The 19,134-nt window shown below is 41.7% G+C and overlaps 1 protein-coding gene across 10 annotated transcripts in view; it reads right to left on the minus strand.

Annotated features, from left to right (window-relative positions):
* The window catches only part of COL16A1 (collagen type XVI alpha 1 chain), a 294,574-nt gene that overhangs the window by 73,931 nt on the left and 201,509 nt on the right, over positions 1–19,134 (minus strand). Inside the window, exons 39-49 of one of the 10 annotated variants that reach the window (XM_077481949.1) lie at positions 15,222–15,248; positions 12,446–12,487; positions 12,333–12,371; positions 9,321–9,374; positions 7,505–7,558; positions 7,229–7,267; positions 6,948–7,055; positions 4,384–4,410; positions 4,212–4,283; positions 4,084–4,128; positions 2,747–2,791 (exon numbers count right to left, since the gene is read on the minus strand). In XM_077481949.1, coding sequence (XP_077338075.1) covers positions 2,747–2,791; positions 4,084–4,128; positions 4,212–4,283; positions 4,384–4,410; positions 6,948–7,055; positions 7,229–7,267; positions 7,505–7,558; positions 9,321–9,374; positions 12,333–12,371; positions 12,446–12,487; positions 15,222–15,248 — 552 coding nt within the window. The remainder of the gene's footprint in view (positions 1–2,746; positions 2,792–4,083; positions 4,129–4,211; positions 4,284–4,383; positions 4,411–6,947; positions 7,056–7,228; positions 7,268–7,504; positions 7,559–9,320; positions 9,375–12,332; positions 12,372–12,445; positions 12,488–15,221; positions 15,249–19,134) is intronic. The other 9 variants (XM_077481950.1, XM_077481952.1, XM_077481955.1 and 6 more) reach the window with 9 other exon arrangements.

Consider the following 19,134-nt stretch of genomic DNA (forward strand, 5'->3'; position numbering starts at 1 on the left):
CAGGTGTTCTAATCACTCTCTACTTTATCAAAAACAAAAAAGAAAAGTTTTTCCTTTAATTATACTTTAAAAGTGAAGTTCGGGAATAAACAATCATACTCACCTAGATGGCTGTAGTACCGATCCCAGCTGCAGCTGTCTTCCGCCGGCTCTACCTCGAGAATTGAGCAATCAAAAACTGCAGATTACTCAGTTGTCGTTATTCATCTGCAGAGAGCAAGCGACTGTCACCAGCTCTTTGCTCTACTCCTCTAGCGCTCATTGGAGCACTGGGTTGTGGAGGGGACGGGATTGGCTGGCCTTGCTGAGAGGCTGAACCAGCTGTCAGTCCAGACAACTGGGTGGATCCTGACTGTAAAGTTGAGATGTTTTCAGAGCCTGGACAAGCTGAGTGACGTCAGGTGATAGCGCGCTTTATCCCACTGTCGACTGAAAACAGGTCACAGGAGTGCAGAATGAGGTGCACTCCAAAGATCCATAGGAGAAGTAGGGTCAAAATAGCTTTGGTCATACTTTTCCTTTAAAGTGTCACTACAGCTCAAACTTTTTTAGCTAGAATAGGGAAAACTTGGAACGTTTTATATGTTTTTTGCTGTTTGAGGTCTCACTGCGAAAGCCAAAGATAAGTATTTTTCCTGTTTCTCTTAAAGAGTTTGTCTCATTTCCTGTCTAAATGATACAAAGTCACAAGTACAGGAAGTGAATAAAACTTTTCTTAATGGGACCACAGAGAGTAGCAAAAACCTCACACTACCCAAAGTAAAAAAATGTTTGTGCTGGAGATACAATGTATTGAGAATTTTTACTTCAATCATCATGAGAAGCAAAATTATTTCATTCTCTGCCTAGAATGCTAAACTTCTCCTGCAGTGTCTTTCAGAAGAAATCAGTCATTGCATCCATAGGCAGTATTACTATGGGAAATGGTATACCTGAATGAATGGGCATAGTCCAGCAAGATAAAGTTAAAGGGGTTGTAAAGGTTAATTTTTTTTTTTAATAACAAACATGTCATACTTACCTCCTCTATGCAAGGGTTTTGCACAGAACGGCTCAGATCCTCCTCTTCTGGGGTCCCTCAGCCATGTCTCTGGCCCCTCCTCTTCTCAAGTGCCCCCACGGAGTGCCGCTTTCCAAGGGGGCACTGTTGCGGGCACGCTCCCGAGTCCTGCTTCTGCGTTCATTGACATAGACAGCAGGACTCAGCCCTGCCTCCCGACTCCTGTGTCACTGGATTTGATTGACCGCTATCAATCTATCCAGCGAGGACCTGAGACAGCAGATGGAGCTGCTGTACTTGTCCCCATCGCTGGAACGGTTGGGTTCAGGTAAGTAAAAGGGGGGCTCTGGGGGGCTGCTGCACTATAGAAGGTTTTTCACCTTAATGCATACAATGCATTAAGGTGAAAAACCTTGAGGGTTTTCCAAGTTAATTTGTAAGCCTTATTACACTATGTGGGAGAATTTATTGTTATAAGCCAGGGTTCATTTTTCAGCTAGACTGGATGAGCTGTAAAACAAGGATCATATTGGTAAAAGCAGTTAATCTGACATTCGCCAAACATTCACTGCAAGCAAATCTTCCTGGTGCATGTGTTTTAAATGACAGTGACTGATTCACCACCAGTAAATTTACGGTAAAGTCACATTACCTACTTTATAAACATGTCTACATATTTATAAAGCTTTTATAAATAAATAAATAACTAAAACGTTATTTTTTAGTCTTTTTGTTGTAGGATGTATTGGATCTGTAGTTTTGGCGCTTAAGAAATGATAGTTTAGGCACCCAGTAGAGTAAACAGTGGTTTAGACATTAGTCTTATGTTAGGGATTAGGTTAAGGATTGGATTTATGTTGTTAATTAGGTTTTAGGGTGTAGATTTATGTTTAACTTTCAGTGTAGATGTTACCTGCTGGTGTAAGGTTAAGGGTGCATTAAAATGCACTCACTACCATTAGATGCAAGAACCCAAGCAGGTGTTCCTGCAATTAGCTGCAACAGGTAGTCCCATTGAAAGCAATGGGAGGCTGCCAACTTTAGCATCTAATCACGCCAACTCACATGTAATTACTCACGCAGCAATCACATGTGAGTGATTAGCCCTGGATGCAGGCTACCTGAAACCCAAAGAGTTTAATCGATCATCACTACATGAGCGATTAAATGTGAGTGGTAGTAATTAGCTGCAAGAGCCGGCAGCCTCGCAGTTATTTCAATGGTGCTACCCCTAGCAGCTAATCACAGGAACCCCCCGATGGGGTTCTTGCATCTAATCTAAGGCAGGGTGTATTTGCAGTTGTGAATGCATCCAAAATGTTAAATGATAACTTTAAGGATATGGTTAATTGTTCCAGTATGGGTTATGGCAAGTGTTAGGATTAGGGTTTTCAGCACTGAAAACACAGTGTCTAGAACAAACAGTGCCAGGCTTCTATCCCTCTTCAAGTTTATGCACCTCTAAATAGACTAAGTAATGTAGGAAGGTAATATATTTAAAAAGTTAGAATCAGGGGTCAGCTTTAGAAAGATTTTAGAAGTAGAAGGAAGTCTACATACACGTAGGTGGAGGTTGTCTCACAAGTGATAAGACTTAGGGCACACAAGGGGTGAAATCTGAAGTTACATCAAGTGTGGCACAAGAGGTAGGCTTTTGGCACAGTGCTGGTGAAGTTATGTGACACATGGGGTTGAGGGTAAGGGGATCAATAAAGCGAGCAGCTGGGGGGAGGGTTACATTCTTACAGGTAATCCGGGGGAGCCAAGGGAGCCTGGAAAACCTGGGGGCCCCTGAGGGAAAAAATAGGGGTATAAGAATTCAAGACCCAATGCTAGTAGGATGAGGAATAAGAGCACCCACAGTAAGACAAACTGACCCTCTGGAGAAATCAGCATCAACAACATTATTAATATTGTTAGGTCACATTTTTCACATTTTGTTACATTTTTCACACAAAAGACAAAACTTTTTGTAAAACAAAATCTGACAAAACAAGTTATTTCCTTTTTTTAATATAAATTAACATAATTTAAGACTTGATTTTCAATATTCTAGATTGAAAGTGGGAACCTCAGTTACTTCTGCAAAAAAAAGCATTATTATGTTCTGGTCATGAGGCACCTTAGAATTCAGATGCATGTAATAGTATACCATATATCATAGCTGAAAATTGTAGGTGCTTTGTTAAAAATAATTGTCATCAAGGAAGAGTGAAAGTTATCTTATGGCATTGGTTCACTGGATCAGTTCCAACTAGGCATACAGAATATTGTGCAAATATTACTTTTACTGGACAGCTTGTTAAGCAGGGATTTTTTTCTCAGAGAATAGGTGCCTTCTGGGCCACCCCTTGTCTCCACCCTCTGCCTACCTCCTAGCAATTCCCCTTGGTTCCATCCCCTACCTTCCTCCCAGTACTGCCCCTTTTAGAGAATACAAAACCAAATATTATTTTTTGGTACTAAGCATTTTGTATATAATTTGCTCATGAAAGGCCTCTGCAGCCAGCAACAATAGACTTCATCCAACAACAATGGACCCCTAGCAACAATAGATCTTCACAGCAACAATAGATCTTCTCAGCAACAATAGATCCCCCAGCAACAATGGGAAATCCCAGCAAAAATAGACCCAAATAGGCTACAATAGAACTCCCCAGTAACAATAGACACCCCCCCCACAACAAAATACCCCCCACCCCATCAACAATACTGTAAATTCACCCTAGCAACAATATTAAATTATTAATACATTAAATAGACCCTTCGTTCTACAGTAGATCTCTCCCATCAACAACTGACCCCCACCCCTGCCTTCTCCAGCAATATACCCCCCCCCCCCCCCAGAGCAACAATAGATTCCCCTCACCAGCAGCAATAGACCTCCCAGCAACAATAGATCCCCCAGCACACTCTAGCACCCCTTGGCATTATATATCCAGTGCTGGAGGTGCCGGAACTGCGTTCCTCCACGTTCCCACTGAAAAAAAGCCCTGATTATAAGTATGGAAAGGCCTGATTTACAATTAATGTTTTCCATTGTGTTAATTCTTAGATACATTGGTGATGAAAGAAGGACTTACAATTTGTCCAGGGGGGCCAGGAAAACCTCTTGGTCCTGGAGGCCCCTGTAATGATAAAGGAACAAATGATACTGATATATCACTAGAAAAAAAAGCATGGCTTTTACAGGAAGAACCAATCATTTTACCTCTTCTCCTTTTATTCCAGGCAATCCTGGGTGACCCGGTCCACCTTCACAGCCAGGATCAGGTTCGTCTCCCTAAAAGATGAGAATGGGTGGAGAGTTAAGGACTGTTATTGAGGACTATGACACATGCAGAGGAGGAACACAACAGCTGTAACTCAGAAAATTTACTTACAACTTCTTCATTCTTTTCCAGTCGACACTGAAAAGAGAGGAAAGAAAAAGCACACAGGTAAGAATTTCCATTGCAAGAATAAAAAGTAATGGCAACACATTGTAAAATTGGATATATCGGATTAATAAACGTTGGTGAGCAGTTACAGCACAAAATAATCTACTATGACAAATATTTAAGATTATTGAGGTGTGATCTGCACTGTGCTGGAACAGAGATTTAGCAGACAGAGATGACAGGACAACAAATAAATTGCAACTCATATACTCTACTAGTTTCCCCCAATTATTTACACTGTTATTGGTATTTATTAATTCAGGTAAATTGAGGACAGCACACATATTTTTAATAGGAGTGAGAACCTAAGGAAAGACAAAACTTTTTTACTCTGTTGCAGCGTTGGATAGTTTAACATATAGACAATTTACTTTAGCAAAAAGACTTATCATATTCAGACTTACTGTCACAGTACTGTTGCAGTAACACACCATATTTTCACACGACCACACTGCTTTGTCACTCATACAGCTCTAGTTCTCATTAACCACTTGCCCTCTGCCCCACAGCAGTTGTACTGCTACAGGACGGCAGCTGTGCACCGGATCAGGTATATATATATATATGACACCAGACCTCCACCAGCAGGTGGCGCATGTGTGCAGGATGCTTCTGTTGTGAAGATTCACAGCAGAAGCCGATCTGCAGTTCTCAGGAACTCGATGTCCGCTGGCACCCGCCGATCGTGTGTAAACCACGCAGAATGGTGATCTGCCTATGTAAAGAAGGCAGTTCCCAGTTCAGACAGGGGGGGAGGCATGGATCCTGTGTCTCTGCAAAGCAGGGGCTAAAATTCATTTCTTCCCCTAGTAAAACCAGCACATATAGCACACACAAACACTGGCTAGGCAGAGAGCTAACTCTTTGATTGCCCTATATGTTTAACCCCTTCCCAGCCAGTGTCAATAGTACAGTGGCAGTGCATATTTTTAGCACTGATCACTGTAATAGTATCACTGGTACCTGCAAAGTGTCAAAAGTGTCAGTTAGTGTCCGATTGGCCGCCAAAATATTGCAGTCCTGCTATAAGTCACTGATCGCTGCCATTACTAGTATAATTTTTTTTTTTTAATTCCATAAACACATCCCATAGTTTGTAGATGCTATAACATTCATGTAAACCAATCAATATACGCTTATTGGGATTTTTTTTACCAAAAACATGTATGTTTTTACATACTGTATTGGCCTAAATTTATGAAGAAATTTGATTTTATACATTTTTTTCATTGGATGCTGTTTCTTTTTTATAGGACACAATAACAGCATTCATTTTAACTCAACATGCAAAGTACACTAATTCCCAAAATTATTAAATATATCAAAACACATTGGCAGTTTATGATGCCCCTATTTTTGTGGTCTGGTGTAAAAGCTGGCATCACACCTTGATAACTATCATATGACACTGAGGAACATTGTTAACTGAAAAATGTTAGGCATCCACACATATAACTGGAAAAATATGATAGCTCTGGTGACCCTGGAAAACAACAGGGTGAACAAAACCAGACAGTATGGACATATGGACCACTTTGGATTGTATGAACTTTATATTCCATTGTTCTGAAGACATAGGGGTTGATTTACCAAAAGCAAATAGGCTGTTCACTTTGTAAAGACACTTTGCATGGGAATTTCATTTGGTTTTTGAGATTACACTTTGCAAAGAATACCCAATCACTTGCAAGGAAAAAAAAATGAATTTTTGCTTGCATGTGAATGGATAATGGAAGTAGGCATAGCTTTGCCTCATTTACTAACTCACTTGCAAAGTGAACAGTCTATTTGTCTTTAGTAATCAACCCCATAGGGACTGATGCTATAGTTCCATGCAGACTTGGCAAATGCCAAGCATGCATGTATCTGGAGTGGGGAAAATAAGCCTTGCAATGCCTGGACTGGTAACTAACATATAAACATGTTTTTTTTAAAAAACACAGGGAACCTAGGTTCATAATTTAACATTGCTAGTAACAACTGAAAGCCATACAAATTAATTATCCAAAAGTAGACACTTCTTTAAAAGCTTTCTTAGAAAAATTACCAGTCACACAGTTGACTAATTTGCTAAAGTTCTATTTGCTAATGTTCTATTAAATAGTAAAACAAACCCCAATACTAAAAATGTTGGTGCACAACATTTAAACACACACCAGGCTGTTGCCTAGTGATTCACACAATCTTTTTGACTGACATACGGGGGTTGATTTACTAAAACTGGAGTGTACAAAATCTGGTGCAGCTCTGCATAGAAACCAATTAGCTTACTTTTTTTTTTGTCAAAGCTTGATTAAATAACCTGAAGTTAGAAGCTGATTGGCTACCATGCCCAGCCATATTTTGCACTGTCCAGTTGTAGTAAATCAACTCCACATTGTCACAACAGCTGACAGCAATGTCATTCAGATTTCCTCACAGATCCAAACAGCACATCCACAATAACAAAACAACACATTAAACTCCAAAATGGCACTCATGTTTTTTACACATTTGTATTTTCATACCCTCTCACAGTCCTCTCCTCCAGGAACGCCAGGCTGTCCTTGCTCTCCCTTCTCTCCTTTCATGGCGCTGGGATTGTTCTGCCCATTGGCACAGTCCCCACAAATACTCTGTATGAAGCAGGGTATATCAGATAAACTAGTTCACCCCCAACAAAGAGGCTGGTCCATTGTTCCAAGGATTTCCCACTAGACACATAAACTTCAAAAATAGGCCACTAAAATATATTAAACCTTTGATGCAGTCCCACAATCCTTTTTGACATTCCCTATGACATCCTCACCTTCAGGACATCAATGTTTCGTTCTGCAGCCAGGGGTCCCTAAAAAAAAAAAGTCTGCATTAGAGAATAGTCAGAAAAATGTAGGCGACATGGGACACACAGAACTGCACAGGGACCCTGCAAAGCGAAGTGACAACATGGAGACACCAGAAAAAGGATGGGAAGGTGTGCACATATTATAGCTGGCCTACTTCCTCTATTTGCCAAGGATTAGGGATACATGTAAAGAGCGTGGCACTGACACATAGCATAAGCACACCAGCGCTCTATACCTACCAGTTCTCCTGGCACTCCAGGTGGTCCTGGCATACCATTGTGTCCGGGCAAACCCTACAGTCAAGGGAAAAAATCTGGGGCTAAAGCACATGCTAGAGTCTCCGTCATCTGCACTGTGTGTTTTTTGCACCTACTTATTACACTACCAATACCAACAATTTAGTGCTAGCAGGACACACAGCACAGTAATGAAGGCTACTCAGCCCCTAGCTGATAGCTGACTACTATTATCTTGTATTTATCTTATCTGAATAATCGTATTCAATGCAGAAACTCTTTCTTCTTGAAGTTTGTACCTGTTTCAGATCTCATTTGTCATAGTCTGTAACAACACATGTTAAAATAAGTCTGATCAAGGGTACATATGCCAGAGTATGACCCAATTCTAGGCCTTTAGCTAAGCTATGATATTCTGCTGCTTTCCATTGACCACTTTTATGATGGTACAGACTTTTCATGGGCTCATTTGGTCTAAAGTAGGGTAAATTACTAGAAAAACTAAAATGGACTGCATAGTCAGGTTTGATTGATTTCAGTTACATTACTAGGAACAGCAATAGATCTTGTTGATCAATAGGTTGTGAGCAAGTGTTTATGGCTTTCTGTATTGTAAAATTCTAAATTCAAATGCTCTAAAACTTGATTCACAATTCACTTCTATTACTCTCTAAGTGCAAGAACATTACTATAACTATTGCTTGTGGTAATTTTAACTTAAACTGATGTTCAAGAAGTACAAATCTTGTTTCTGATTGCTTACATTTTCACATTTTCCATCCTAGCAAGATGTGTAATCTATAAACATTCATTTTTACTGTTTCCAGTGACTGTTACTTTTTGATTAAACTGAACTTCCTTAAAAGAAAAAAGTACAGAAAACAAAATTCACATTCAAGTGCAAGCACAACTTATCAGTATGGGCAGCATGGTGGCTAAGTGGTTAGCCTGGCAGCATTAGGGTTTCCTGTTCCAATCCCAACCAGGACACTACCTGCCTAGAGCTTAAATGTTCTCCTTGTGCCTGCGTAGGTTTCCTCCTATACTTCAAATACATGCTGGTAGGTTAATTGGATCCTGTCTAAATTGACCCTAGCATGTGTATGATTGTGAGTTAGGTACCCTCCTTGAGGGCAGGGACTGATGTGAATGTGCAATATATATGAAAAGGACTTCGTAAATTGACTGTACTATCCACCAATGCCTGTAATAAAGTCTTCTGTTAAATAAAACATTTATTTATTTAAGATTTATAATAAAATCTTCTGTTTTTGATAAAGTACCTTCAAAGTGCTCCTAGCCCTCCAAATACTGGAATTCTAAAAAGTGACGACCATCATCAACAATCAGGTCCCTGCAGCACTGGTATTGGCCTAGTGTACACTGAGCTGGCATGCCACGTTTGACTTTTCAAAAGTCAGTATTTGCATATGGAGCCTGTGGTGCTTTGGGGGCTTAGTGAATACGCAAAATAAAAAGCCTGATGACATTAACTGTTAAGTTATCATGCCTGATGTAAATTTTGTTTTATGGACTATGACTTTGCCTTAAAATATGCTCATCATAAAAAAAGTAAAGAAAACAGCTCACAACATTGCAAATACTTCCTCTAAATATAAAAATGTTCTAAGACTCACCTGTAACACATTATGTTAGACCATATATCTCTAGAGTAGCTACTGCAGTCTGCCTATTCATGTCTTCTCTGTGTTCATTATGTATCATTGTGGCTGGGGAGACTGTGCTAATAACAAGTTTATTGTGCCTAAACATTTTCACTCAGAAAGCGAATACAAGGAGAATTAAGAATACGGCTCACCTGATGACCTGGTAGTCCGGGAGGACCAGGAGGTCCAGGTGGTCCCGGGGGTCCCTGAAACAGAGGGATCAACAAACAAAAATAGATTAGAACTGATTAACCGGGAAGGCAAGTTGCTTTTGTGTAGTCAACTGCAGCTCTTTATTATTGTATTATTATTATTTATTAAGATATATGTATACCATGCTTTACTTGCAATGTGATATTCTGAAAGGCATCTTTATCATACTGTACTTTTTTTTGGAAAGAATACTAATCCTACAGCTTTCATTAATCATTACTTACTTAAAGTGTTCTTTCATATTTTGTAATGTTGTGGTGCACTACTGCACACACTTAACATGCCGTATTGTACACAGTACCAAAGAGTGCATTAAAGCAACACATCAATTTGGAATTGGCTGACAACATGACTCAGCAGTAGAGGAGTTTGTTTTTACACAGTGCACAACAATGCATGGCAGGTGTGCTGTCGTTCACTGCAGAGCAACAGTATTGTCAGCTAATGTAGTTGTGTATTCAGGGATTATTCTAAATGAATGGCAATGAACCAAACAAGCTGTTGTGTGATATAGTAATGCATAGGTCTGAATCGGACCTGAATGAAAATGCAACCAGAATAGCTGCTAACAACTGTTAGAATTAATGTCATTGTAAAGTTTTTGTTTTTTTAATATACAAATAACAAACATGCCTATACTTACCTGCTCTGTGCAATGGTTTTGCCGCATAGAATGCATTAAAGCGGGATTCCACCCTAAAGTGGAACCTCCGCGGATCGGATCCCTCCCCCCCTCCGGTGTCACAATTGACACCTTTCAGGGGGGAGGGGCGTGGAGATACCTGTCAAAGACAGGTATTTACACCCACTTCCGGGCATAGACTCCCGTGGGAGTCTACGCCATTTCCTGCCCTGCCGCACTGTCTGCTGGGACACACATGGGTCCCAGTGACAGCGCGGAGATTTCCTATTGCGCGGCGCAACTCGCGCATGCGCAGTAGGGAACCGGGAAGTGAAGCCGATTCGCTTCACTTCCTGATTCCCTCACCTCGTATGGTGGCGGCAGCAGCCGAGGGCTGAGCGATCGATCGGCCTCGGCTGCCGGCATCGCTGGAACCCGGGACAGGTGAGTGTCCATTTATTAAAAGTCAGCAGCTGTAGTATTTATAGCTGCTGGCTTTTAATATTTTTTTTTTTTGGTGGAATCCCTCTTTAAATTGAAAAAACCTTAAGGCTTTAGAAACACTTTAAAGCAGCGCTCCACCCGAAACGCAAAGCTCCGCTTGTTTGCTTCCTCCCCCCTCCGCTGCCACATTTGGCACCTTTTGGGAGAGAGCGGGTACCTGTTTTTGACAGTGACCCGTTCCCACTTCCGAGGGACCTCGCCACGGCTTCCCTCCTCCTTCCCCCGCAGAGGACGACTCTCCTCCTTCCCCCGCCGCCGAGCCATTCACAAAGCGCAGTATGCCTAGGGCAGTGATGGCGAACCTTGGCACCCCAGATGTTTTGGAACTACATTTCCCATGATGCTCCACTACACTGCATAGTGCATAAGCACCATGGGAAATGTAGTTCCAAAACATCTGGGGTGCCAAGGTTCGCCATCACTGGCCTAGGGCATGTGCAGTAGGGAACTGGCTGTGAAGCTGCAAGGCTTCACTGGCGGCTTCCCTTACAAAGAATGATGGCGGCAGCACCTGAGAACCTGAGAAATTGGCTGGGGTGCCAACATCACTATTCTACTGTTCTAATATTAATAGTCATCAGCTACAGTATTTGTTTTTTATTGGTGGGGGAGCTAGAACTTTGCTTTAAGGTATACAGATTGGGGCTGATTGGTTTCTATGCACAGCTGCACCAGATTTTGCACTATCCAGTTTTAGTAAATCAACCCCATTGAGACATTTAGACATTTAGCCTAAGTTCACACTGAGTGCGGGAATGAAAGGTTGCGAGTTCAGCTGAACTTGCACGCTTTCATTCCCGCATGTCAGTTCCGATTTTGGCAAGCGATTTCAGAAACATCTGTGTGGGTTTCTGCACACATGTCAATGGAAATCGCACCCCGAAATCGCCAAAAGTAGTACAGAAACTACTTTTGGAAATCGGTGTGGTGCCGCACCAGTTATGATGGTGCCATGTCAAATCGCACCAATGTGAACCAGGGCTCAAAGCAAATGTGAAAAATGTCAGACTAGGTGTACATTGTTGCAGCCTGTAGGAATATATGATACATATTATATACAGTATATATTTTTCTTGGGCTCAAGTTTTGTCAGTCCTAGAAGAATAAGGAAGGACTCCAGAGAAAATAGAGCTAAATACAAAAGTGGTACACTCGGCTCATGTCTACTTGGTGTATAGATTTTCAGTTATGGGCTAGCACTGTTCTGTATTCATCCAGTCCCTGCGTGTTAGCATATCTACTGGTAGGATTCTACTGGCAAGTACTAGGGCCATGTGCCTAAAGTTATAAGTCCATGCTAGTCAGGGTAAATGTTGAATATAAGTTTAATAGCACTTTTGGCAGTTGAGATTGGTATGGGAGTTTGCCCCATACCCAGTTTTCCTTTTGTTTTTAGTTTTTTTCTGGTGTGTGTGTGGTCATATTTTCAGCTGCATCCTTACTTTACTAGCGGTTGTTTATGTTTCCTTTAAGTCACTGTGTATATGGACAAAAACTTGTTTTTGCCATTATGTTCTTTCTAATAAAGGGCATTGTAAGCATCAGAAAATATGCATGCATCTCAAAGATACCTTCATGTACATTGTTTAGTTTAGCAATTATGAATTATAATGAATACATTTTGAATACCAATGATTTTATATGAGTATTTGGCATTTGTATTAATCTGCTAACATGCATGGCAATAATTTTACCAGGAAGCCTTTGGGCCATGTATTCATGTCTTTTGGGTTTATGACAGGAGGCCAAGAGAGAAAAGGTAACTGACATGTAAATAGTCATTGTTGATGGAGAGATATTAAGAAACAGAAAACCCAAAACTGACCTGAATTCCATATCGCCAGAAATCACTATTTGATGAATCCTGGAGATCAAAAAAGGTTCAATGAGCCAGTTAAAGATTAGTCACTTCCACTTCAAGCGGAAGGATGCACTTACCATCCATGGTCCAGGAGGACAGGAACATACTCCGCCCTCTCCCTAAAATGAGATTAATACTTCATCAATTCTTCTGCGTAGCTCAGTCTGCCAGTCTCTATACTGTAATAATTTAGTGAAAGTGTTCCCTTTGTTCTGCTATCTAATGTAAGCCATTAGATAGCAGAGATCACAATACATTAGCCAGATTAGCAAGAAAGCAAATCAGTATGGCTCCTAATTGCATAAACTGTAATAAGCAATCATACTGTAGGGAAGGGAAGCCAGATAGTTCTTTTGCTGCCTGTGTATTAATGGGTACATTTTTTTTTTTTGAAAATAGTTTTTATTGAAAGGCTGATGAGATACAGATATCAAAACAACATATTGATAACGCATATACATTTGTACAGCATACAGGAGAAAAGTTGCAAACAAAAATACCGATAGACACAGAATCTTATCAATTAATGGGTACATTTTACATCCTGTCCCACAGGCAGAAGTTAGTTGAAATCTCCCAAAGTTCCAAAATGCCTGTCTTAGGCATCCCATACATTACTTATTTTTTTAAATAGTGAGTGGAATAAAAAAAAGACCTGATTCCCCCATCCATACACTTGATGTAGATGGGGGAATCACTCCAACTGAGTCTTTGTATTCTGACAGCTGGGAGACTTCCTTGCCGTCAGAATACACAGATCAGCATTGCCTGATCAGAAAAACCCAACTCACCCTCGGTCAACTTCTGTACAACCAGCTTGCCCATACATGGATTGAAACTGGGCCAGTCCCTGCTGAACCTGCTGAATCTCGAGCCATGTATGGTCGACATTAGACAGGCGTCCTCATTGGAAGATTTCTCCTCACTTCTTGTTCTGGAGACAATTTTAGACTTCTCTGTTTTGGTGACAATGGTCACCTGTACAAAGAGGAAACTTGACAAGGAGTCTGATCCTTGCCCACTTTATTCAAAAATAAAAAAAAATGTTTTTGCCTACAGATAAACCTTAAAGCAAGGTTCCACCCAGAAATGGAACTTCTGCTGTCCGGTTTCCTCCCCCCTCCAGTGTCACATTTGTCACCTTTCAGGGGCGAGGTGGGGAGCAGATACCTGTCTAATACGTGTAGCACTGACCCCCGCAGGAGCAGCTGATTTTATTGGGTTTACCGTTAGCTTCTTCACCTCGTATGCGTCTAGGGGTGTCCCGAGGTAGATGGCCCAAAAACTGCAGAGACTGAGGACAGATCCACTTAAAGGGATTTTTATTTGCAAAAATAGTTAAACAAACAGTCTCCCAGTATAGGATCAGAGGGTTTAGGTGGAAAGTCCAGGTACTCTTAGTGTCAAAGTCAGTATGAAGAATAACTCTCTTACTTTGAATAAATCCAGGGAATAGCCATTCACAACTGGATCCTCACCCTAATTCGATAGTCCTTCTCTCACCAGGTCTAGCAGCCATCAGGGTGTTTGAGTCAGGAACAAGTCTCTGAGACAGACTTTGTTATAGAACATGTAAAGGAAATTTAAAAACTTGTAGAACACTCGTGCGGTACCAATATCTTGCAGCCGGTCCGGCGATACTGCACGAGATTGGATTCACTTGGGTCCTTCAGCTTTTCCAGGCTCTTATTGAGAAGCCAACCCTTGTGTGGCCTTCTCCCGAAGAGTCCTCCCCTGGATAACTTCACAGTTGCTTGGCCTCTCCACTAACCGAGACAGCACCAGACCACCTCCGAATCCTCCTTTCAGTTTCCTCGTCTCGGGTTAGCTAGACGTAAAGTCGAGTGGATCCGCACCCCTAGGCCATGGAAGTCCTGGGGGCTGGTCAGGAGGACCAGGACCATGCAGTCAGAACATACTTCTGGACCGGAACCCCGTTACACGTGACATCCGCATCTTAAGTACTCTCCTGCCAGAAAGCACAGCAAAAGTAACACTCCCACTGGGCTGGTTCTGAGAGAAAGTAACCTTAAAGCACCCAACTAGACTGTGTTTCCATACTTGCCAGAAGTGACAGCGCCCCTTATGGCCAGGCAGAACACCCTTCAGTCCAGTCAGACTGATGCTGAGGTCAAAATTTAGAGTAATCATACCCAAACCAAACTGCGGTTTAAGGGTAACTTTAAATTTCAAAAACACATAGCGCGTGCTCTTCAGGAGTCGGCGCTACATACAGGTATTTGCTCCCACTTACGGCGAAAGATCGCTGCAGTATCCGCAGCGATCTAGGCCATGTCGGGCCCCTCCTCTGCCCCCCCATGCTGTCTTCTAGGAGACACACAGGTCCCAGAAGACAGCAGGGACCAGTCAGAAAGCACAGAGTGACTTGTGCATGCTCAGTAGGGAGCCAGGCTGTGAAGCCACGAGGCTTCACTTCCTGATTCCCTTACTGAAAATGTTGGCGCCTGCCCCCAGAGCTGAGGGACAGGTCGGCTTCGAGTGAGGACATCACGAGCACCCTGCACAGGTAAGTGTCCTTATTTAAAAAATCAGCAGCTGCAGTATTTGTAGCTGCTGATTATTTATTTATTTATTTTTTTAGGCGGAACTCCACTTTAATGAATTTGTTTCAGTTAGGTTTGCTTACAATCATTTAAATATGGATCATAACCTATTACAAAGAAAGCCTCTCACCGAAGTAATCATATCTAGTGAAAATACTTTTACAACACTAAGCTGCACCCTATTTACAAAAGACATTTTAAATGTTTATTACATCTCAGTCAAGAAAAATCAATAGATTGTTAAGTCACATTTAGAACTATAAGACATACCAAGGCAGCTTGTACTTACTTTTTCACCTCGGTCCCCCTTTTCTCCCTATATAAATAAAAGTAATGACATGTAACTATGACAACAGATACATATTGCAATGTAACAATAAAGAGTGAAAGGATCGAGTAATTGATCAAAAAGCATAGACTACAGTTACCACACAACTAATTTACTTCTAACACACTGCAAATGTCAGATGTTACCTCTGAACAAATCTATTGAAAATAACTGAATGCACACGACTTTTTCTGACCTCGAAGTTTTATAAGATATAAAAAAACAATGTCACCCCTATCCTGATAATTATACAACAGCCTCAACAGGCAGGATTTTTCATCACTGTAGCTTGGCAACAATGGGGAAGCTGACATTCTCTTCACTACAGTACACATCATTTCAGCCCCAATAGGGGATAATGGGCTACCTGTCCACATGTTGATTGGCAGGACTTTATTTTCTATAGGGATTTAAGGGTGCATGTACGGTAATGAAGAGGAAGTTGTCTTCCCTGCTGCTGCAACAGAGACCAAATTGTTGCCAGGCCTAGACAGTGGAGAGCCACATCTGTATGGCTCACCATACACATTATAATCTGACCATGCAATTTCTGTACAATCAACTTTAGATCTACCAAACCTTTGTAATTTGAGGGCCTACCTAAATTATCCAATCATTTTATATCAAATCAGGCAGGCCCGTGCAGTACATACTTCTTGGTCAACCTAAAGGTGATTGTAGAATGCGATTGTAACATGTATCGTGAGCTAATGTGAGGTCTGTTTTTTACTTACCGTATATACTCGAGTATAAGCCGAGATTTTCAGCCTCTTTTTTGAGGCTGAAAGTGCCCCCCTCGGCTTATACTCGAGTCATCGCTGTCTGCCCGCTCGATCAGCGTGTCGAGCAGACAGACAGCGGCCATTCTATAATTCAAAAGCCGCGCCTCCGGCTCCGCCTTCGCCTGTGATAGGCGGAACACTGAATTTCCCAGCAGCCTGTGTTCCGCCTATCACGGACATCGTATCATCCTCGTACTACGGACGAGGATGATACGATGTCCGTGATAGGCGGAACACAGGCTGCTGGGAAATTCAGTGTTCCGCCTATCACAGGCGAAGGCGGCGGCGCAGCTTTTGAATTTTACAATGGCCGCCGAGGCGCCGACGAAGAGGGCACGGGACGGAGGCAAGGCAAGGCACGGCACGGGACGGGACGGGACGGGACGGAGGCAAGGCACGGCAGCAAGGCACGGCACGGGACGGAGGCAAGGAGGCAAGGCACGGGACGGAGGCTCGGGACAAAGGCTCGGGACACAGGTAGGCTGGACACACACACACACACACACACACACACACACACACACACACACACACACACACACACGGATGGATACACACACACACGGATGGATGGATACACACACACACAGGGATGGATGGATGGATGGAGACACACACACACAGGGATGGATGGATGGAGACACACACACACAGGGATGGATGGATGGATGGATGGAGACACACACACACAGGGATGGATGGATGGATGGACACACACACACACAGGGATGGATGGACGGACACACAGGGATGGACGGACACACAGGGATGGACGGACACACAGGGATGGACGGACACACACACAGGGATGGACAGGCATGTCTCACCCTCGGCTTATACACGAGTCAATAAGTTTGCCAGTTTTTTTGGGGGTAAATTGGGGGCCTCGGCTTATATTCGGGTCGGCCTATACTCGAGTATATACGGTATGCTACTACTAAAATGAGGGGCTGGGTGAGATCTATTAATTTTATTTTAGAAGAATTGATCACCTCTTTTATGTTCCTATTTTTAAGTGCAGTAACTTAAAGCAATCAAATAGAATTCACTTTTCTGTAGTCAGACTAGTACAAGACGGAGTCTGATTGGTTGCTATTGGTTAAAGCAATTAAAAATTACCACATTTTACATATTAGTATCTAAAAAGAGATTGGCTTGATACAAATACTCTTAACAACGGTTGCTAATGTTATTTTTAAAATGTATATAAAATTTGAAAATGTAAGTGCTTTTGCCATATTTGTAATTGCATACACTGACTGTGCTTCCTATTTGACAGTGATAACAAACTATTCCTTCTTTTTCTCACAATGTAGGTCTATGAGAGCCAACTCTTTGAAAACAATGCACTAGTTGCTGATCTTATCTCAACATATATAAAACCTGATACATGGATAACTGAGGATCAGTCAAGTACTAAGCTCCCTCTAGTGGTTATGTAATACATGAAAATATTGCAGTGCTATCCAAACAACTAAATTGTGCTCAAAACAAAACATATACAGGCATACCCCACTTTTAAGTACACAATGGGGTTTATTTACTAAAGCTGGAAAGTGCAAAATCAGGCTCACTTCTGCATAGAAACCAATGAGCTTCTAACCCCAGCTTGTTCAATTAATTTTTGGCAATAAAACCTGGAAGCTCGTTGGTTTCTATGCAGATGTGAGCCTGATTTTGCACTTTCCAGCTTTAGTAAATAAACCCCATTGTGCACTTACAAGTGGGGTATGCCTGTACATGCCGCTTATAGAAATCATAAATAAATCAGCAACAAGGATGGCATAAACTGAAAAAAAAATAATAATAGTGCTCACTGTATTATTATTTTTTCATAACAAAGGAGGAGCTTTGGCCAACAGCAGATTGGAATGATGTACCTATTATGGATAAGCTCTTTTGACCTCTGAGGAAGCTTCAAGGTCCAGTATAAAAGTGAGTGGACTCACGTACCACTGGGTGGAGTGTATGTCATCTTTTTATGTGGAACAGGGGAGCATTTTTACAAAAGATTGCTGTCACTGTTCATAATTGGCTTTAATTACAGTATATGATGTGTTTGGACTTATCACATCTCCCTCTGAATATGGGGGGGCACCAATTTATTTAAGAATTCTATAAGTCACATGTATATGCTTTGTTTCAGTCATTTTGTTTTAAACACAGGTGATTGTAGCCGTATTAGTGCACTTGCGACAGAAACAATGGAATACTCTCCTTGATACTTTTTTTTTATTTGCACTAACATACAATTTTTCAGGACAAGCTTTCGGGGGTCAACTGCTGGGACCTAGAAGAAGGGGACATATCCTGAAAGCTTGTCCTAACAAATAGTATGTTAGTGCAAATAAAAAAAAAGTATCACAGACAGTACACAATTCGTTTTTGGTCCCCCGCCGTCGCTTCTGGCTCCACCCTCCTGCCAAGAACCTGAGCAGACTCTCTCCTGAGCCGCTGTTCTGCGTGTCCATTCAGACATGGAGCCGAGGCTTGGCCCTGTCCCCCTCTCTTCTCATTGGCTCACTGCCAGTGATTGACAGCAGCATGGGCCAATGTCACGATGTGGGCCCCGATGGTCTCCCCACATTCGCTGTCACAATTTTAAAAAAAAATGCCCATGCAGGGCTCCGCCCACCGGGTCACATCATTCATTCACAGAGTTCTGTGACTGAGAGAACTACAAGCCTTTGATGCTGTCAACTTGTAGTTCTCAATGAACTACGAGGGCTCTAATGAGCATTCTGGGTAGTTACTTCATGGTTCCTGACATTGTGTAACTGCCTACCCATATGAGGTACGAGCAGACAGCTTACACTACCAGTCTACAGAAACACTGCATTGCACCTGTGATCTGCTGATCGTGTGTGCAAGGCTTTGGAGGCTCCTAATTACAAAAAAATAAATAAATGTACATCATTTTTTTACCTGCCAAAAGATGTGCATTTATTTTTATTTGTTTACATAGATGAACGTATCCTTTCAAATGATCAAACTAAAAAAAAAAAAAAATACCATAGCCTCTATTTTCATTACATGGCACAGATATAAATAGGACTTTACACACCTTTCTAAGGCATATCTCTGAATTTAGA

This window comes from Lithobates pipiens, unplaced genomic scaffold (genome assembly GCF_037356315.1).
Source record: "Lithobates pipiens isolate NorthernLeopardFrog02 unplaced genomic scaffold, aLitPip1_a1.2 Scaffold_16, whole genome shotgun sequence".
NCBI lineage: Eukaryota > Metazoa > Chordata > Amphibia > Anura > Ranidae > Lithobates > Lithobates pipiens.